The sequence below is a fragment of the Phycodurus eques genome, chromosome 1, assembly GCF_024500275.1.
Source record: "Phycodurus eques isolate BA_2022a chromosome 1, UOR_Pequ_1.1, whole genome shotgun sequence".
Lineage (NCBI taxonomy): Eukaryota > Metazoa > Chordata > Actinopteri > Syngnathiformes > Syngnathidae > Phycodurus > Phycodurus eques.
Window position 1 is genome coordinate 33,519,636 of NC_084525.1, and position 21,995 is coordinate 33,541,630.

Consider the following 21,995-nt stretch of genomic DNA (forward strand, 5'->3'; position numbering starts at 1 on the left):
GAGCGATACAAAAACTATGTGTTTTTGTCATTTTGTGTTTACTTTTCTTTTGTATTTCTGAGTTAATTTATCAAACAGTTGAATAAACAGACTCAAAATACTTGATGGGCGGCACGGTGGCCGACTGGTTAGAGCGTCAGCCTCACAGTTCTGAGGACCCGGGTTCAATCCCCGGTCCCGCCTGTGTGGAGTTTGCATGTTCTCCTGGTGTCTGCGTGGGTTTTCTCCGGGCACTCTGGTTTCCTCCCACATCCCAAAAACATGCATTAATTGGAGATTCTAAATTGCCCGTAGGTGTGACTGTGAGTGCGACTGGTTGTTTGTTTGTATGTGCCCTGCAATTGACTGGCAACTAGTTCAGGGTGTACCCCGCCTCCTGCCCGATGACAGCTGGGATAGGCTCTAGCACGCCCGTGACCCTAGTGAGGAGAAGCGGCTCAGAAAATGGATGGATGGATGGAAAATACTTGATGGTGCAAGCACACCTACGACACAAACACAAAACACTATCTATGTACACTTATCACATACAGATGGTGTCCAGCCTAATGACTGCGACATAGAATGTTGTAAATTATTTCAAAAGGCTACACTGGGGGCATTTGCTAATGTATAACCTAACCCATCATTCCTGTTTTGTTGAAATCCATTTACTTGACACATTTCAAAATCCAACCTTCTTCTTTTCCAGGCTGAAATATGCTCAGCCAAGTACTCAGAAAGGGCGTGCTGTAGCCTATCCCAGCTATCTTTGGGTGAGAGGCGGGGTACACCCTGAACTGGTCGCCAGCCAATCGCAGGGCACATAGGAACCAACAACCACTCGCACTCACATTCACACTTACGGGCAATTTAGAGTGTTCAATTAATGCATGGTTTTGGGATGTGGGAGGAAACCGGAGTGCCCGGAGAAAATCCATGCAGGCACGGGGCGACCATGCAAACTCCACATAGACGGGGCCGGGATTTGAACCTCGGTCCTCAGATCTGTGAGGCGGACGTGTTAACCAGTCGTCCACCGTGCCGCACAGTTGAATTAATAGCCTCAAAATACACCTACTCAAAACACTATGTACACTAATCGCCTACAGATGGTGTCCAGCCTAATGACTGCGACACAGAATGCTGTAATTGATTTCAAAATGTCTTCTCTCCTCAGACGCACTGATGTTAACTCAGTGACAAACTGGAATGTCCCCCTGGTTTGGGAGGGAACTTTTGACCCAGTAGTAATTGATGCAATCTATAAAACAATGCATCCAGGAGTTGCTGTGGTGGTTTTCGCCATTGGCAAGTATGTAATGGTCTTTGTCGTAAACTTGTATGTACTGTATGCATGTCCAGTATTTAATTGTGAGTGATCGGTTGTCTTCACTAATTATCCTGTGTTCTTCTGCACAGATATACTCGCTTCCTAGAGGCCTTCTTGGAGTCGGGTGAAAAGTACTTCCTGGTTGACTTCAGGGTCACGTATTATGTCTTCACAGACAACAAACAAAAGGTTCCTCAAGTGAGTGAACACAACACGAGGGAATACAAAGCATATGTGCCTACTCTGACAAGAATTTATATTAGAACCTCCGAAGTTGAACACAATCAATTCTGTGATGCTGGTTGACTTCCAAGATGTTCTAATTTCAAACTATATTTCCACAGGAAATCATGTCAAATGGAATTAATTCTTTACAGGCTGTTGCCATCATAAAACTTTTACAATTGTACAAGTAATATTTGCACATTCTCAACTATCATACTTTTTAATACAGTGGTTCTAAAACCTTTTTTTAAAAAAAACGAATTTACACCGAGTAACACAAACAAATAGTTGGCTTTCCAAGTCCCACCATCATGAATGGAGTAATAATGCAGTGTTCCAGTGTCCAGAGCTTTGGGATAGAACAACAATGACATATGGTCTACTTCACGTCCGCACCAGCGGGAAAAGCCTCTAGGCTACTTCCTGGTAGGCCGGTAGCAACTACTTTTAAATATGGGCAAGCTTGCGTTGGGGCGCCATAGTCCCTACACTCTACACACAGAGAACACCAAGGCCTTAACACTGCGCTTACCTCATTTAATGCCTTTGACATTTATATTCGTCAACTGGAATCCAGTTGTTTAATGCCACCGACCTACAGTCTATATTCGTCAAGTATATTTTCAACTGGGAGGCGTTATGATGACTCCCACTAGAGTTGCAAAATGTTTGGCTGCTGCATTGCGGGAAGGGCAGGCTACACGGATGTAACGGGATGACCAATTCAATTATGTATCACATTTGTACAAAAAAAAAAAAAACAATCAAGTTGGTTATGGTTAGGCCTAGTATTAGGGTAGGTTGGGCTGTATTAGGGTTAGTGGGATTTGTAATTACGCTACCACACTCAAGTTAGAGACTTCTTTTCCCACCTGGATGCAGTAGGGCGTGTCCTCCCTGAATGCAGCAGCCAGTCATAATGTAGCGGGGTTTGTCCTGCAGCAATCATATTCCAGTGGGGCATGTCCTGCCTATGACTCGAGTGGGATTCAAAATGATGCATGGGAGAGGGTCTCACCCAGCTTGTCTTTGAAATTCAGGTTGGTAAATCACTGTAATGACTAAGAGATCCCTGTAGATTCCAGTGTTGCATCGCTTTAGATTTAAGATTAGCACAGCATTTGATTAGAAATAAAGATGAGACAGTGAATCTCTACTTGTTACGTCGACCACAAGCGAGAGAAATGCCAACACATTGGATGTCGGAAAAGTTTAGGCACCTCACACCTGGACAGATGTATACGTATGATATAAACAGAATATGTGTCTCAGTAGATAGTCGCGATCATGAGAAAAGATGATGGACTGAGTTCATGGAGTGAATGAAGAACACAATGTAAAAATGCTACTGACGTTCAACTCGAGCCTTGTGGTGAGTCAGCTTTGCTCGTGGCGCATTCCTTAATTGTTTATCTGCAAATAATTTATTATTTTTCCATTACAAATTTTCTTTTTGTTGTTTTGTACTTTGAGGTGTCGCAAAACCAAAACATATTAGCATAAAATTCATTGTCCTGCTTAACATGTTTTTTTTCACAAAAAAGTCTCCACTTTTGGGTCAGAAAACAGTTTTTGGTGAAACTAATCCATATTCTACTGACGATTACAAAAGAACAGGCAAAGCTTCAACAAACTCTTATCTTGTGAAATAAGTGAGTCTACATTTTCTTTGGGTAGGTTCGATGTCTCCAGTATATTCTTATACAGACCACAATGTGTGGTTACGTGGGTCTTGAAAGATCAGTCAAAGTGCTGTAAAACGGCTTGCAGTATGGGGAACTGTGTTTTAAAAAAGGTTGGCAATGAATTAGTTAAAGATAGGAAAATTTTACAAACTATTTAAATAATGATTCCATTAAAATGCACTGCACATTAAAGTTAATGGTCCTGTATTTTGGCTATTTGGACTTCCACAGAGTGACTCTCTAACATGGACTTAGTATAAATGTTACGGTTTGTGACGCGGGAGAGGACCCAACAGTAGAGAGGAGCAAAGCATGTAAACCTACAGGGCGTTTATTTCCTTGCAAAAGGCAAACTTGGGTGAGCAGGGACCTCAGGTGGTCCGTCTCAGCCAGACAAGGAGATCCACGGGCAGGCAGATGTGCAGGCGAGGTTGCAGGCGTGAAGGGAGTGCAGGCGAGGAGGCAGGTGTGGTGTTTCTCTGCTGGCAAGCAGGTGTGCAGGCGCAGAGGCAGGTGTGGAGTCTCTGGGTGACAAGAGGGAAAAAGGCTGATCAGTATTTCTTTGAATTAAATGCAAATAGTTTTGCGAGCTAGATGCGACTGACTCAAGACGACGGATGACTACTCAAGACGATCTGGCGACGAGGTGGCATTCAGGACCGGCTTAAGTACACCGTTGATGAAGATGACTTGCAGCTGTTCCCCGCTTCAACTCGGCTCTCCACTCCTGTACATAGACACATACACACACCGAGGAGCTTTTTAACCACCTCGGTGACCTCATCCCCAGAGATACGAGAGCCCGTCTCAGAGAACCCAAACTCTGCTTCCTCATGGGAAGGCATGTCGGTGGAATTGAGGACGTCTTCGAAGTATTCTCCCCACCGGCTCACAACATCTCGAGTCGAGGTCAGCAGCGCCCATCCCCACTATACACAGTGCTATACGCACTGCTTCCCCCTCCTGAGACGCCGGATGGTGGACCAGAATTTCCTCAAAGCAGTCTTTCTCCATGGCCTCACCGAACTCCTCCAATACCCGGGTTTTTGCTTCAGCGACCACCAAAGCTGCATTCCGCTTGGCCAGCCAGTACCCATCAGCTGCCTCAGGAGTCCCACAGGCCAAAAAGGACCGATAGGACTCCTTCTTCAGCTAGACGGTATCCCTCACTGTTGGTGTCCACCAAAGGGTTCGGGGATTGCCGCCACAACAGGCACCGACCACCTTACGGCCACAGCTCCGGTTGGCCGCCTCAGCAATGGAGGTGCGGAATATGGTCTACTCAGACTCGATGTCCCCCGCCTCCCCCGGAACATGAGCAAGGTTCTGTCGGAGATGGGAGTTGAAACTCCTTCTGACAGGGGGAATCTGCCAGACATTCCCAGCAGACCCTCACAATACGTTTGGGCCTGCCACGTCGGACCGGCATCTTCCCCCACCATCTGAGCCAACTCACCACCAGGTGGTGATCAGTTGACAGCTCCGCCCCTCTCTTCACCCGAGTGACCAAGACATGCGGCCGCAAGTCCGATGACACGAACACAAAGTCGATCATCGAACTGCGACCTGGGGTGTCCTGGTGCCAAGTGCACGTGTGGACACCCTTATGCTTGAACATGGTGTTCGTTATGGACAATCCGTGATGAGTCCAATAACAAATCGTATCGGTACAATTTGTAGCCGATTTGTATCGGTCCGTTGTGGTAAAGAAGGAGCTAAGCCGAAAGGCGAAGCTCTCGCTTTACCAGTCAATCTACGTTCCTACTCTCACCTATGGTCACGAGCTGTGGGTCGTGACTGAAAGAACAAGATCCCGGATACAAGCTTCCGAAATTAATTTCCTCCGTAGGGTGTCCGGGCTCTCCCTTTGAGATAGGGTGAGAAGCTCGGTCATCCGGAAGGATCTCAGAGTCGAGTCGCTGCTCCTCCACATCGAGAGGAGCCAGATGAGGTGGCTGGGGCATCTGATTCGGATGCCTCCCGGACGCCTCCCCAGTGAGGTGTTCCGGGCATGTCCCACCGGGAGGAGACTCCGGGGACGACCCAGGACACGCTGGAGAAACTACGTCCTTCGGCTGGCCTGGGAACGCCTCGGGATCCCCCCGGAAGAGCTGGATGAAGTGGCTGGGGAGAGGGAAGTCTGGGCGTCCCTGCTAAAACTACTGCCACGCGACCCGACCTCGGATAAGTGGTAGAAAATGGATGGATGGATGGATCTGTTGAGTCACAGTCATCCAGGTCATGCACAAAATGAAACAGTTACAAAATCAGTGTTAAAAGAACAAAACCAACAAAACATGAATTTCACACAAAAAAAAAAAATAATAATAATATTTACTGTTAGTGAATGTGAATGGACTTCTTTGTGAAATTTCACAAAAAAAACTGATCCTTATCTTTGTTATTTCTACAATCCTCGAAAAGGGTTCATAGGTAAGAGTAGGTTTTTTTGGGGCTCTTTTTTATTATTGGATGCGCTATCTGACATCACAACAATGCTACTCAACTCAAGTGTATCGTTGAAATGTTGTTAAATAAAGATAGTTTAAAAATAACAAAGTATTTTAACTCGAGACGCAGCGCCGCAATGGTGGACGCCCACCTTGACGCAGTGTTGCATTTTGAATGGCATGAACACTGCATCGAAAATGCGGTGTTAAAAGGCTTTTACGGATACACGCACACACGGTGTGTCTTTAGTCCTCCGTTGAACCCCAGCGACTGCTTCACCGAACCCATGGGTTTCGATCGAACCCAGGTTAAGAACCACTGGTCTAGATATTTTACCACAAGTAACGTTACAAATGTCATATCGTGTTCGTTTCGTGGATGGCTGGGTGGTGGGGGGGACATCCGGTGAGGACATGCAACAACTAACTAATAGGACAAGATGAGAGAGGACAGAGAAGGGCAGGACAGGGCAGGATGTGGGAAATGAGCAATGCAGTGATACTGATGAGTAGTGCGGTGGGATCCTTTTATAGTGCCTAAACACCTGTAAGAACATGTGAGTTGATATCTTAACATAACCTGTGTTATTATTAGTGGTCCCAGCACAAGCAATTAAAGCCAATAGCATGTCTATGGAACTTATTAGTGAATGAATACCACATCAAATGCATATTAGTCAAGTGGTGTATGGAGTTGTTGTGTCGGCACATTGAGGAAGGGTGGGCCTGGCCCCCTCCACCCACGAGTGGGGGCCAAGCCAGCAAGCCCACCCCGCAGGGGACCCAACCTGGGGGACGCCACCCACTCCCCAGGATCCAGGGTGGTACCCCAGCTCAACCGAAGTGCCCTAACCAGTCCCAAAGGGAGGGGCATGGGTACCAGATCAATCCACCCTCCACCTCCCACCCAGTGCGCCCCACCGCTGTAACCACCCTCAGAGAGCATGGGGGCCCCAACCACCAACAGGGCCCAACGCAGGAGCCAGCTGCCACCCGAAAAAGTTCACAGGTCTCTCGTCATTTTCGTGCTATTCATTAACCTATGTGCTCTCAGCTTCATGCTATTTATGTTAGCACCTTTCATTCATTCATTCATTCATCTTCCATTCCGCTTAGCCTCACTACTCTTCTTGGTCAAATTAATTAAATTTCATCAATTCCAAATTTAATTCATCAGATTTTACTGAACAGTCAGACCCTTTGTCTGTCGCAATAAGTTCCAGTCATGCCTCTATGGCAGTGGTTCTTAAACTTGTTGGAGGTACTGAGCCCTCCAAGTTTCATGCGTGCATTCATTAAACTATGGTGGCCTGGAAGTGCAAAACAATATAAGAAATTAACAAAAACTGAAACACTTTTACATTTCAGAAAATAAGTTAACAAAACACGAAACAAATTAGACAAAAGAAGAAACAAATTACAATTGACAAACCAGATAGGGATTCCCAAATGCATTCTTAGGATTCCCACGCATTTTCCTGGAAGTACAAGTACTCTGGCCCCATAGCCTGTGTGACCCCATTACTGGAAAAAAAAAAAAAAAAAAAAAAGCATGTCAAAGCTCGTTTAAAGTTTGCTAAACAACATTTGGGCAAGCCAGTTAAATACTGGGAGATTATAGTCTGATCTGATGAGAGCAAAATTACACTCTCTGGATGGGATAATGCACACCACGTTTGGAGGAGAAATGGCACTGCAGATCACCCTAAAACACCATACCAACAGTGAAGTTCAAAGGTGGGAACATGATGGTGTGTGGCTGCTTTTAAGAAAATGGTACTGGTAGACTTCACATTACTGATGGAGGGATGAATGGGCAAATGTACCGAGACATTCTTGACAAAAATCTGCTGCCATCTACGAGGATGATGAAAATGAAACGAGGGTTGACATTTCAGCAGGAGGATGATACAAAACATACTACCAAGGAAACTCTCAATTGGTTTAAAACAAATAAAATAAATAAAGCCGCTACAGTGCCCCAGCCAATCACCTGACTTGAATCCAATCGAAAGAACTGAAACTCAAGGTCCATAAAAGAAGCCCACGGAACCTTCAAGATTTGAAGACTGCTTGTGTGGAGAATTGGGGCAAAATCACACCAGAGCAATACATGTGGCTAGTTTCTCCATACAGGAGGGGTCTTGAACCTGTCATTGCTAACAAAGGCTTTTGCACAAAGTATTAAATAAATACCAGTTGGCGTGTTCAATACTTTTACCCTGTGTCATTTCACTTTATTATACACAACTTAATTTCTGAGCTTATTTGTTCTAATTACTTGGGTTACTTGGTCTGTTCCAAACATCTGGTGAAATTGTCATGTCAATAGCACCTTTGCTAATACAGTATATGTAGTGAGAAAAATTGTGACGTGTTAAATACTTATTTAAGCCGCTGTATGAATAAACTGTCAATAAGAGTACAACTTTTGTAGGTGTGCATCTCAAACTGCAGAAAACTTAATGATTGGCACAGTATTTATAAAATTCGAAGCTCAATAATTTTCATTACATTTATATTCTGCAGATTTGAGCATTTTCAATCTCCCAAATTAATTCCTTTGAATTGGGGATCACCACTTTATTTATAGACTGTTTATTTGCCTTCATAGAACCAGGGCTTGTATTTGTATTTTGTGATCATTCTGTGATTATTTTAATTTCCTTCACTGGTGAGGTTAAACTGGGCAGCAATCGGAAAATCTCAGTGATTACTGTCCCTGGCGCCCAACGTTGGCAGGAGGTGGTGCTTGGCAGGATGAAGTGGGCAACCATAGCCATTGAAAATCAGGTAAAACATTCTTCACGTAAATCAGATCACAGCACTTAACTTAGTTGTTATCAAATTTTCCAATCTTAAGATTCTGTCAACATACATGAACCCCACAGCAGACATATCTACATCACGTCACATATACAGTACACGTCTCACAAAATTGACACTTTCTATGTAGTTTTATATAGCCCATATTAACGTGTGAACTAATTGAAGTGAGACTTAGTAAACTGATGTGTCATGAGCGTTATCTCACATTGTCGCAACATCTGTCATTATGTGGACAACTTTGATTTTATACTGTATCTGCTTGCACGTAGGAATACCTTCAGTTGACTCTCCCAATTTAAGTGTTTTGAGTTACAAGCTGTCGCTTAGTCGATTTTGTTGTTGTTGTCTTGCTAGCCAAAAAGGGAGGTACAGTATGAACAAGCTTCAGATGCTCCGCCACTCGAGTGAAGCGAGAAAAAAAAAAGTGTGTATGTGTTTGTGTGAGACTTTCAGCTTAATTACACTTGATAAAACCAGTTTGTCTTTACATTCTCATTTATTACTGTATGTATTTGTATTTTACAATAAAATACTATTTTTCCACGGTGGCCGACTGGTTAGCACATCCGCCTCACAGTTCTAGGGACCGGGGTTCAAATCCAGGCCCCGCCTGTGTGGAATTTGCATGCTCTCCCTGTGCCCTGGTGGGTTTTCTCCGGGCACTCCGGTTTCCTCCCACATCCCAAAAACATGCACGGTAGCTTGATTGGAGACTCTAAATTGCCCGTAGGTGGGATTGTGAGTGTGAATGGTTGTTTGTTTCGTGTGTCCTGCGATTGGCAGGGCACCAGTTCAGGGTGTACCCCGCCTCTCGCCCGAAGATAGCTGGGATAGGCTCCAGCACGCCCGCGACCCGTGTGAGGATAAGCGGTAAAGGAAATGGATGGATGGATGGATACTATTTTTCTTTATTAGGAAAATTTAACAAATAGAGAAGTGGTGTCTTTCAGGGGCTGGAACAAATTAATAGCATTCCAAGTCATTATAATAGTGAAAATATTATTTAATACATGAGTAAATTAAGGTACAAGCTTGGTCACAGAACAAATTATTAAGGTATCACTGCATTTGTATGAATCATGGCAAGTATAAATTAGCGAATCATTTCTCCCCTTCAAAACAGTCCCGTGTAAACAATTGTGTGGTATATACACCTTACCATACTGTATTTTCATATTGACAAATAAGGCTTAGGATCACAAAGCTACATAGTGAATTTATTTTCATAGATTTTTTAAAAATTTGAGTTACAAACAGGATATAGATTGGTCAACATGTTTTTTTTCCCCCTCTTTATTTGTCACATGTTCCAGATCCGTAACGAGGCTGACTATCTTTTCATGATGGACATTGATAGCGTCTTCCACAACCGCTTTGGAGCCGAGTCCCTCAGCAGACTCTCCGCTGTGCTGCATCGTGGCTACTACAAGGTTCATATTTGTTTTCCTATGTCAGCTGACATTCTTACATTGACCATGGTCTAATTGAACACAGTGTTCTAAATTACTGTATTACACATGCAGTTTTTGTTTATTTTCTTGGTCTATGCCATTTACACTGAATGAATATTGAATATTTTAGTTTTTATAATCTGGAGTTTTGGGATCTAAACTATCAATGATGACAAGCAAATGATAAAATAGTGTTCCAAAAGATTATGTACAATGTTGTTGTTGTTTTTGTTTTTCCAATCAAATAAGATTGTAGATATTCCTTTTAGGGTTGCTTCACAGGTTCTGTAATTGGTTGAGGCTAGGGGATGATATTTGCCACACCAGAAGTTTTTACTCATAGTAGCTCAAGTTAAGACATTTTTGCAGCATGGGTTGGTGCATTGTCTTGCTTGGAAATCATTTTACTGCAGAAGGCATGATTCTTCTTTTTATACCATGGCCATAAATGGTCAGTTAGGACCTCAACATACTTTCCAGAGGTCATTTTGATGGTGCCAACCATCTCACTCCCCATTATTCCAGTGCCAATACCATTCCACCACTTCATTGCCAATGTTGTAGGCTTATTGGGACATGGTGCCCATCCACCAACCATCTTGAACTCTATTAATCTGGACCACGGGTCTGCAACCCACGTATTAAGAGCCGCATGTGGCCCTTTCACCCTTCTACTTGACTCTCTGAGACTTTGGAAAATACATAATGAGTATTTAATTTAAATTTTATTTTAGTTTAGTTGGTTAATTTTTGTTACAAGACAAACCATAATAAAAAATAATTAAAAATTTGATTATGATGCTGTAACTTCTTTTCCTTTCGGCTTGTCCCGTTAGGGGTCACCGCAGCGTATCATGCTTCTCCATGTAAGCCTATCTCCTGCATCCTCCTCTCTAACACCAACTGCCCTCATGTCTTCCCTCACTACATCTATCAGCCTGCTCTTTGGTCTTCCTCGAGTTCTCTTGCCTGGCAGCTCCATCCTCATCATCCTTCTACCAAGATACTCACCATCTCTCCTCTGGACGTGTCCAAACCATCGAATCTCTAAATTTGTCTCCAAAACATCTACCCTTGGCTGTCCCAGTGATGAGCTCATTCTAATCATATCTAACCTGGTCGCTCCAAGAGAGAACCACGACGTCTTCATTTCTGCCACCTCCAGCTCTGCTTCCTGTTGTCTCTTCAGTGCCACAGTCTCTAATCCGTACATCATGGCTGGACTCACCACTGTCTTATAAACTTTGCCCTTCATCCCAGCCGAGGCTTTTCTGTCACATAGCACACCTGACATCGTCCTCCTCTCGTTCCAACCTGCTTGGACCCGTTTCTTCACTTCTTTACCACACTGACCCTTGCGCTGAACTGTTGTATTTAAAGTCAAGTAAAACCAAGTATTTAAAGTCCTCCACCCTCACTATCTTTTCTCCCTGTAGCCTCACTCTTCCCCCTCCACCCCTCTCATTCATGCACATATATGTCTTACTTCAGCTAATTTTCATTCCTCTGCTTTCCAGTGCATGCCTCCACTTTTCTAACTGTTCCTCCACCTGCTCCCTGCTTTCGCTGCAGATCACAATGTCATCTGCGAACATCATGGTCCACGAGATTTCAGTCTAACCGCATCTGTCAGACTATTCATCACCACTGCAAACAGGAAGGGGCTCAGGGATGATCCCTGATGCAGTCCCACCTCCACCATAAACGCCCCTGTCACACCTACAGCACACCTCACTGCTGTTCTGTTGCCCTTATGTATGTCCTGTACTATATTCTAACATACTTCTCTTCCACTCCAGACTTCTGCATGCAGTAACACAGTTCCTCTCTGGGTACTCTGTCATACGGTTTCTCTAGATCTACAAAGCCACAATGAGCTTCTGACCTTCTCTGTACTTCTCCATCAACACCCTCAAGGCAAATAACACTGGGGAACAATTTGAAAAGAAAAATATGTTGAGTTAGATTTTTAGGGCTGTTCGGTCCCTGTACGACCGGAGTCAGAGTTTGGTCCGCATATCCGGCAGTAAGTCGGACTCGTTCCCGGTGAGGGTTGGACTCCGCCAAGGCTGCCCTTTGTCGCCGATTCTGTTCATAACTTTTATGGACAGAATTTCTTGGCGCAGCCAAGGCGTAGAGGGGGTCCGGTTTGGTGGCCTCAGTATTGCATCTCTGCTTTTTGCTGATGTGGTTCTGTTGGCTTCATCAAGCCGTGAGCTCCAACTCTCACTGGAGCAGTTCGCAGCCGAGTGTGAAGCGGCTGGCATGAGAATCAGCACCTCCAAATCTGAGACCATGGTCCTCAGCCGGAAAAGGGTGGCATGCCCTCTCCAGGTCGGGGATGAGATCCTGCCCCAAGTGGAGGAGTTCAAGTATCTTGGGGTCTTGTTCACGAGTGAGGGAAGAATGGAACGGGAGATCGACAGGCGGATTGGTGCAGCGTCTGCAGTGATGCGGACTTTGTATCGGTCCGTTGTGGTAAAGAAGGAGCTAAGCCGAAAGGCGAAGCTCTCAATTTACCGGTCGATCTTCGTTCCTACCCTCACCTATGGTCACGAGCTGTGGGTCATGACCGAAAGAACGAGATCCCGGATACAAGCGGCCGAAATGAGTTTCCTCCGCAGGGTTTCCGGGCTCTCCCTTAGAGATAGGGTGAGAAGCTCGGTCATCCGGGAGAGTAGAGCCGCTGCTCCTCCGCATTGAGAGGACCCAGATGAGGTGGCTGGGGCATCTGATTCAGATGCCTCCCGGACACCTCCCTGGTGAGGTGTTCCGGGCACGTCCCACCGGGAGGAGACCCCGGGGACGACCCAGGACACGCTGGAGAGACTACGTCCTTCGGCTGGCCTCGGAACACCTCGGGATCCCCCTGGAAGAGCTGGATGAAGTGGCTGGGGAGAGGGAAGTCTGGGCGTCCCTGCTAAAGCTACTGCCCCCGCGACCCGACCCGGATAAGCGGTAGAAAATGGATGAATGGATGGATAGATTTTTATGCAGATTAAAACTAAAATTGGCATGGTGATACCAAAAATTGCAGCCAGTTTTTGTCGAGCACGTCAAGTTTTTTTCTCCACAGCTTACCCTCCAGATAAGACACATAACTTAATTTCTGATCTTATTTGTTCTACTTTCTTTGTATGTATGGATCACTTTTGTAAATGTAACCCAATAACCCAAGTTGGCGCCTACCAGTGTGGTCGCCTCGGTTACGCGCTCTCTAGTATTGTTTTTGTGTTTTACGTTCGTGTTTGGAGACATTACACGGCTCACTTACACAAAGGGAGACTTGCTAACCATCAAGGAGGCTACTCCGGACTTTCTTTCACCAACCTTCGCAAATCCGCACAGTTTTTTCAGAGAGTTACTCACCAGAACGGCGTCTGCGGTCTTCGGCGCATGGAGGCGGACGCGACGCCACAGAGGGAAGCGAGCCGGCATCCAGGTGAAACTCCGCAAGAGAGGATACAGATTGGCGTTCCCGTCGATCCACCTCGCGAATGTACACTCCTTATCTAACAAAATGGACGAGCTTCATCTTCTGATAAAGACCAGTAAAGACTTTGGACGTTCCGCCGCCATGTACTTTACGGAGACTTAATGGTGCCGTCATGCTTCCCGGCTTCCATCTTCACCGAGCAGACCGCAAGATGGAATCATGTTTGTTAAAACAAAAGGCGACGAGATATGCTTCTATATCAACGAAAAATGGTGTACGGATGTCACAGAGCTCAGCACACACTGCAGCCAGCATTTGGAGTCGCTGTTTTTGAACTGTAAGCCATTATACTCGCCGCGTGAGGTCGCATCATTCATTCTCGCTGGCGCCTATATTCCGCCTCAAGCTAACACTAACGCCGCACTGGTAACGCTCGCCGAACAAGTCAACGAAATTTTAAAAAAACACCCTGACTCACCCCTCATCATTCTCGGGGACTTTAACAAAGCTAAACTCAACCACGAACTCCCTAAATACAAGCAGCACATCGACTGTCCTACCAGGGAAAATAAAATTTTAGATCACTGCTATACTACGCTAAGAAAGACTGGCGCGGACCAGATCGCGCCAGTCTTCACTCAGATCTTCAATAGATCTCTGGAACTGTGCGCAGTACCATCCTGTTTCAAACGCTCCACCATCATTCCAGTCCCCAAGAAACCTAAAATCTCGGGTCTAAATGACTACAGGCCTGTCGCCTTGACATCTGTGGTCATGAAGTCCTTTGAATGTCCCCTGCTGGACCCCCTGCAGTTCTCCTACCGAGCGAACAGGTCTGCGGATGATGCAGTCAACATGGGACTGCACTTCATCCTAGAACACCTCGACAGTGCAGGGACCTACGCGAGGATCCTGTTCGTGAACTTCAGCTCAGCATTCAACACCATCATCTCTGAACTCCTTTCATCCAAGCTTCTCCAGCTCAGCGTCTCTCACCTGCCATCTGCCAGTGGATTTACAGCTTCCTGACGGGCAGGACACAGCAGGTGAGGCTGGGGGAGGCCACCTCATCCACATGCAGCATCAGCACTGGGGCGCCCCAAGGTTGTGTCCTCTCTCCACTGCTCTTCTCTCTCTACACAAACCTCAACGCACCCGGCTGTCAAACTCCTGAAGTTTGCAGATGACACCACTGTCATCGGCCTCATCAAGGACGGTGACGAGACGGTGATGAGTCTCCATATCAACAATTGTCAAAAAAATAAATAAATATATAAATATCCAGCATTACCAGATAACTAGAAACCCTTTATTGCTCAGTGACTGTTTTTTTGTCAATGTCTTTATGTCTCAAAAGTGTTCTCTGTCAATTGACTGTCTGTTGTCGTACGAGAGCGGCTCCAACGACCGGGGACAAATTCCTTGTGTGTTTTTTGGACATACTTGGCAAATAAAGATGAATCTGATTCTGATGTTTCCTTCCACATAGTAAAGTGCACACATTTCTATTTATCATTTTTAGGAACATATTTTTATAGAAGAAACACATTTAGACTCTTATGGGCTAGCGCTGGGTGGCACGGTGGCCGACTGGTTAGAGCGTCAGCCTCACAGTTCTGAGGACCTGGGTTCAATCCTCGGCCCCACCTGTGTGGAGTTTGCATGTTCTCCCCTTGCCTGCGTGGGTTTTCTCCGGGCACTCCGGTTTCCTTCCACATCCCAAAAACATGCATTAATTGGAGACTCTAAATTGCCCGTAGGCATGACTGTGAGTGCGAATGGTTGTTTGTTTCTATGTACCCTGCGATTGGCTGGCAACCAGTTCAAGGTGTACCCCGCCTCCTGCCCGATGACAGCTGGGATAGGCTCCAGCTCGCCCGCGACCCTAGTGAGGAGAAGCGGCTCAGAAAATGGATGGATGGATGGGCTGGCCAGAAAATGACACCAGCAACAAAAAGCATAAAACACACATAATCAAACATTTGTTAAAAAAAAGAAAATATCTCAAACAGAAAAGAGTAAATCCATCCATTTTCTGTACCGCTTTATCCTCACAAGGGTCACGGGTGTGCTGGAGCCTATCCCAGCTGACTCTGGGCGAGAGGCGGGGTACACCCTGAACATTCACGCACACATTCACACATTTAGAGTCTTCAATCAACCTACCATGCATGTTTTTGGGATGTGGGAGGAAACTGGAGTGCCCGAAGAAAACCCACGCAGGCACATGCAAACTCCACAGAGGCAGAGCCGGGATTTGAACCCCGGTCCTCAGAACTGTGAGGCAGATGTGCTAACCAGTCGTTCACCGTGCCACCGAAAAGAATACAATACAACTCTATTGTCACTGTCACAGGAACAATGAAAATATGGCATCTCACAATTTGAAATATTGAGGTAAAACTATAAGCACACAATTATAAAAAAAGATACTTACTTCCAAAACATACATCCATCCATCCATCCATTCATCCATTTTCTGAGCCGCTTCTCCTCACTGGGGTCGTGGGCGCGCTGGAGCCAATCCCAGCTATCATCAGGCAGGAGGCGGGGTACACCCTGGAATGGTTGCCAGCCAATCGCAGGACACATACAAACAAACAACCATTCGCTCTCACAGTCACACTTACGGGCAATTTAGAGTGGTCAATTAATTGTTTTGGGGATGTGGGAGGAAACCAGAAAACCCACGCAGGCACGGGGAGAACATGCAAACTCCACACAGGCGGGGCCGGGGATTGAACCCGGGTCCTCAGAACTGTGAGGCAGACGCTCTAAACAGTCGTCCACCGTGCCGCCCCAAAACATACAGTTATTCATATTTGGGAGAATTTTAAATTTCCCAATTTTGATTTGAAATTTTTTTTATTTGTGAAGCAAACTCTGGTATTGATTTTGAGTCAGTTGTCTTTTTTTGCACAAGCTGGGCTTGTCGTTCTGGAGTGCTGTGTGCTGTTGTAGAAGTCGGTTCTCTTGTGTCCCTGTGGAGGAAAATGCGTCCGTTTTTTTTACTCTGTCCTCATGTCTCAGTCGAGGGTATTCACAGCTAAGAGCTTCATGACAATGAAATACTGCATTTTATAAGTGATTATAGGCTTCAGCTAAACTATCCCAATAGCTCGAGAAAATAGTTATAGCCACTGTGACTGCATCTAAATTTCTACTACAACTCATCCTTTCGTGATGCTAGCCCTCTTTCATGCTGTTTAATTAGACTGTCTTGCACTGTGTTTTTATTTTGTTAAGGTGTGGAGTTGTCTATGTTGTTGTCTTCTTCTACTGTATGTAACGTATTCTCCTATGCAGCTTTCTTAACCAGGTCACTCTTGGAAAAGGTTTTTAATCCTATTGAGATTGAATTTTTGTGTTTGTGTTTTCACTTACAGTGGGTACGGAAAGTATTCAGACCCCCTTAAATTTTTCACTCTTTGTTATTTTGTACCCATTTGCTAAAATCATTTAAGTTCACTTTCCCCTATAATTAATGTACACACAGGACCCCATATTGACAGAAAAAAAATGTTAAAATGTTTGCAGATTAATGAAAAAAAGGAAAACTTAAATATCACACAGCCATAAGTATTCAGACCCTTTGCTCAGTATTTAGTAGAAGCACCCTTTTGAGCTAATACAGTCATGAGTCTTTTTGGGAATGATGTAAAAAGTTTTTCACACCTGGATTTGGGGATCCTCTGCCATTACTCCTTCAAGATCCTCTCCAATTCTGTCAGGTTGGATGGTGAACGTTGGTGGATAGCCATTTTCAGGTCTCTCCAGAGATGCTCAATTGGGTTTAAGTCAGGGCTCTGGCTGGGCCATCAGACCAGAGAATCTTATTTCTCACCATGTTGGAGTCCTTCAGGTGTTTTTTAGCAAACTCCATGCAGGCTTTCATGTGTCTTGCAGTGAGTAGAGGCTTCCGTCAGGCCACTCTGCCATAAAGTCCCGACTGGTGGAGGGCTGCAGTGATGGTTGACTTTCTAGAACTTTCTCCAATCTCCTGACTGCATCTCTGGAGCTCAGCCACATTGATCTTTGGGTTCTTCTTTCCCTCTCTCACCAAGGCTCTTCTCCCCCGATTGCTCAGTTTGGCCGTACGGCCAGCTCTAGGAAGGGTTCTGGTCGTCCCAAACGTCTTCCATTTCAGGATTATGGAGGCCACTGTGCTCTTAGGAACCTTAAGTACAGCAGACATTTTTTTTGTGGCCAGATCTGTGCCTTGCCAAAATTCTGTCTCTGAGCTCTTCAGGCAGTTCCTTTGACCGCATGATTCTCATTTGCTCTGACATTCAATGTGAGCTGTAAGGCCTTATATCGACAGGTGTGTGGCTTTCCTAATCAAGTCCAATCAGTATAATAAAACACAGATGGACTCCAATGAAGGTCTGGAACTATCTCAAGGACGATCAAAAGAAACAGACAGCACCCGAGTTAAATATATGAGTGTCACAGCATAGGGTCTGAATACTTATGGCTTTGTGATATTTCAGTTTTTCTTTTTTATTAAATCTGCAAAAATTTCACAATTCTATTTTTTCTGTCAATATGGGGTGCTGTGTGTACATTAATGATTTTCGCAAATGGCTGCAATACAACAAAGAGTGAAAATTTTAAGGGGGTCTGAATACTTTCCGTACCCACTCTATGTAAAGGATAAATAAAATAATTAAAAAAAGAGAAAATTAATTAAAATGTAAAATATTGAATTTTAACCCGACATTTATTGAAGTACATGATATGTTTTACTGAATTCTGTGTCTTTTTGAAATTGAATAATTCTTTCTATTTAATTAAAATGCTAATTATATTTTTCTAGTACTATTATCCTGACAAACACAATAGTCATATTGATGTCATATTGGAATGTGCAGTCTATTTTTTTAGCACCCATTTCAGAAAATATAATTATTTGCTCAATAACCAGCTATTTTTATATATTTTGTCGCTTCTCAGAACACCCATCGGGACAAATTTCCATATGAGCGTCGTCCCCAGTCCACAGCCTACATTCCTGCTGGGGAAGGAGATTACTATTACACGGCAGCTGTCTGGGGTGGCTACCTGGAGGATATGTACAAGCTAGTCAAGTAAATACTTAACTGTATTCAAGAGTTTGATGTTCTTAGCAGACTTGTTTTGAGATGAGACTGATGACTATGGTAAACACCAGTTGTAAATGGTATTTTTTGAAGGAACAATACGAAGAATGCCGTTCTCTCCTCACTTTCTAGCCCTCAAAATAGCCACAGAAAAGGCAAAAAACCCAGGGCTTTATTTTCGTAAATGGTGGATCTGCGGCGGTGCGCCAATGTTGGCGTATCCTGATTTTTGCGCAAGTGCAAGGCTCACTGTGCAGATTTGCCAATTTGGAAGACACGATTGCACCAAGCTGGCCGTTCTGGCGCAGCAAGGTTGTGACATCTTGGTATCGCTGGAACGCAGTGGCTCGCAGAGTGGAGGACCGAAGGGGGCAGTGGCCCCGGGCATCTAAATTAGGGGGTGGGCAATCAATCAGATTGTGAATGAAGATAGTAATTTTGAAATTTGCATGACTGCAACCTGCTGCCGAATTTTTTAAACTATGGCCATGGGGATTGGACACACCTTTGCACCAGCTAAGGCCCCCATAAATTAGGGCTGAGTGATTAATCGAAATTTTATAGTGATTTCGATTTTGGCTTCTACCAATCATAAAAATGTTATAATAGAAGAAAAACGATTCATGTGCAGTGGCCCGTGTTATATATGCAAGTTCCTGGGTTGTAAACGCACCCTGAACGCTCCCTTCATTGCTTGTAGCAAGCTGTGTCGCATGTTCTTCTGCCCTCCCTGAGCGTGGTTTAAGCTGTTTATTGACACCCCACTTGGAGTTTACTGTAAAACTAAACGCACAACAAAAATAATTACTCACATTGAATATTTAAATACAAGACACATCGTTTTAGAAATCGCCGGCTTATGCTATCACTCAATGGAAAACCCTATTGATGGGCTCGCTAATATTAGCATTAGATCACTGGAGGGATTTACCTTCAAATAACGAATATGTACACACAAACGCCATAGTAACACATCCAGACGACTATACAACAATGCTCACGGCCATATATTCTTCCTAATCTGTGAAAAACTAATTTAATACATTTTATTGCCACTTTCTTCTAATCTTTTTTAGCTGACTGTAATACGCAGCTGCATGCATGCATCGCACCACACTGCCCTCAAGAGGCAAGGGCACGTAAAAAGCAGGAACAGCAGATGTAGTCATGGCTTTGTATAAAAAGACAAAAATGCTTCCCCCCCTGACTGTCTGACATGAAATCAGACTAAAATTTTCCTGAGGTCAATTAGGATTACCAACATTATTTCTATTTGCTAAATGCCAGAATATTGAGTTTAAACAAAAAAAAAGTTCAGTTTTGGTAGGCAAATGAATACTTTCGAAATCAATAAATAATCGTGTTTATTAATCGTGATTTCAATATAACTCAAAATAATCGTGATCATTACTTTTTCCATAATCGTCCACCCTGACCATAAATTAGGCCTAACAATGCTACTGGTCTGTATACTTGGGCCCGCTACACTACTGTATTTTAATGTTGGTCATTAAGATGGTACTTGGAGAGCTATACTTTTTTAGGTTTTTTTAGGTAAAGAGTTTGAAAACTACTGCTATAGATGTTCACTGAGCTGAATTCCCACAAGATTGGGTTACTTCTCTCTTGACGAAACTGATGTTAGTGGCTTGGACTAAACTGAAGTTTTTAGAGGTTCCTAAAGTCAGTCACAAACATTTACTGCACCCGATAACTGTCATGACACACATTTCCGACCATGTTTCCTACCAGGCACTGTTACGCTCAAGCAGAAGAGGATTCCAAGAAAAATATTGAGGCTGTGTGGCAAGAAGAGAGTCACCTCAACAAGTAAAGTTTCCCCCCAATTTATTTTTAAGTTAACCGAGTCTTTTGGTATTTTCTATTGCTAAGCTCCAATGAAATACAGTACCTCAAGGTTCTTAGTCATTTTAGTTTTCCTGAAGTGTCGCTACCTGATCGCCTGCAGGTACCTACTGTACAACAAGCCCACCAAAGTGCTGTCTCCTGAGTACCTGTGGTCCGACTATGATAAGGTACCAGCAGACATCAAAGTGGTCAGGATCTCACAACTGGTCAAGGACTATAAAGAAGTGCGGCCCAATGGTGGACACTGATGTCAATTGTCAAGCAAAGATACACGGGACCTGTTCGCGTCTGGCTGATGTATAAATGTGAAGCATAATTTACATCCCATTGTCTCTGTAACGTGGGCATTATGAAGCCTGGCAATACCAATGTAAAAACCATGTAAACGTGGTTGCCTGACTCTACTGAGCAGGACAGAAATGCACTGTTTTCACGTTTAATTATTCTGCTTCAGTAATGCCCCCCCGAGTGCTGTTTTAATGAACTCCATGCCCTGTGTTTAATGCCTCTAGTGCCTTCCACAATGTTAGGTTTACCTGCATAATAATTATTAAAAAGTCAGTTTTTTTTAACATCTTGTTGACAAATAAACCACGCTTCTCCACTAAATTTAATTAATTTAAGTGTTTGTGGTTTTCAAGGTTTTATACTCCCCTGCATCACACAGAGAGCTGTTTGTAAAAATGTCTTGTGCAGCTAATTAAGATAATCAAAATATTAGAAATATGTTTCTGTATGAATTGTGTGTTTTCTAAAGCCCACATGTATAGAATGCTTGACTATTGACTGGATGTTTTCCTGTTGGTCTGAAGAGTTGATGATTTATCTTTCACAGAGTTTTTGGTAATTCTTTTTTTATTTGTAGTTCTGTATCTTCAGTGTTGCAGCCCTCACCCTCTGGAACTCCCTCTCCTCAGACATCTGATACACCCTATCTTTGGACACTTTCAAACAAAAATTCAAAACCTCGGTTTTTGATCTCTAATGTCCTTTGTTATGTGTTCTTGTCTGTCTACGTAGTATAAAGTGACATTAGCTTCATTGAAAGGTGCTATATAAATTCAAGCTATTATTATTATTGTTAATAGTTATTTTTATTATTATTATTGTTCTGTACATTAGAGCGTGCGGCACAGTGGGTGACTGGTTAGAGCGTCTGCCTCACAGTTCTGAGGACCAGGGTTCAATCCCCGGCCCTGCCTGTGTGGAGTTTGCATATTCTCCCCGTGCCTGCGTGGGTTTTTCTCTGGGCACTCCGGTCCAACACTGACAGAGGAGGGCCCGGATACCAGAAATGAAGTTGACTGACACAAACGGTGAATGGAATTTCTTTTTAAAGCCGCTAAACGGACGCTTGAATGAGACAACCCCGCTATGCAAAATCTCTTGCATTGGACTAGGACCCAATGCGCATATCAAACCTCTAACAACAGTTTACCGGTCAACGTTTTTTTTTTCTTTTTCAAGATAGTGACTCAGCTGACCAGTAGGGCAGCATCCCTAGCACACTAATTGACTAGCCGCCACTGCCCCTTTCCCAATAAACAATCGTCGGCGATAGAACTTTTTCCATCCCCAAAGACAATCGAGAGGGGGTCGGGTAGAGGGGCTAATCAAAATGTTTCATTCCTGAAAAGGG

General features: G+C 44.2%; 1 protein-coding gene across 2 annotated transcripts in view; it reads left to right on the forward strand.

Annotated features, from left to right (window-relative positions):
* The window catches only part of LOC133409328 (globoside alpha-1,3-N-acetylgalactosaminyltransferase 1-like), a 27,817-nt gene extending 6,386 nt beyond the window's left edge, over window positions 1–21,431 (forward strand). Inside the window, exons 1-8 of one of the 2 annotated variants that reach the window (XM_061689189.1) lie at window positions 594–724; window positions 1,160–1,294; window positions 1,402–1,510; window positions 8,352–8,465; window positions 9,815–9,931; window positions 18,342–18,475; window positions 20,240–20,317; window positions 20,457–21,431. In XM_061689189.1, coding sequence (XP_061545173.1) covers window positions 609–724; window positions 1,160–1,294; window positions 1,402–1,510; window positions 8,352–8,465; window positions 9,815–9,931; window positions 18,342–18,475; window positions 20,240–20,317; window positions 20,457–20,604 — 951 coding nt within the window. In that variant the 5' untranslated portion in view covers window positions 594–608 and the 3' untranslated portion in view covers window positions 20,605–21,431. Of the gene's footprint in view, window positions 1–593; window positions 725–1,159; window positions 1,295–1,401; window positions 1,511–8,351; window positions 8,466–9,814; window positions 9,932–18,341; window positions 18,476–20,239; window positions 20,318–20,456 lie in introns of those variants that run through there. The other variant, XM_061689177.1, reaches the window with a different exon arrangement.
* The last annotated feature ends 564 nt before the right edge of the window (window positions 21,432–21,995 follow it).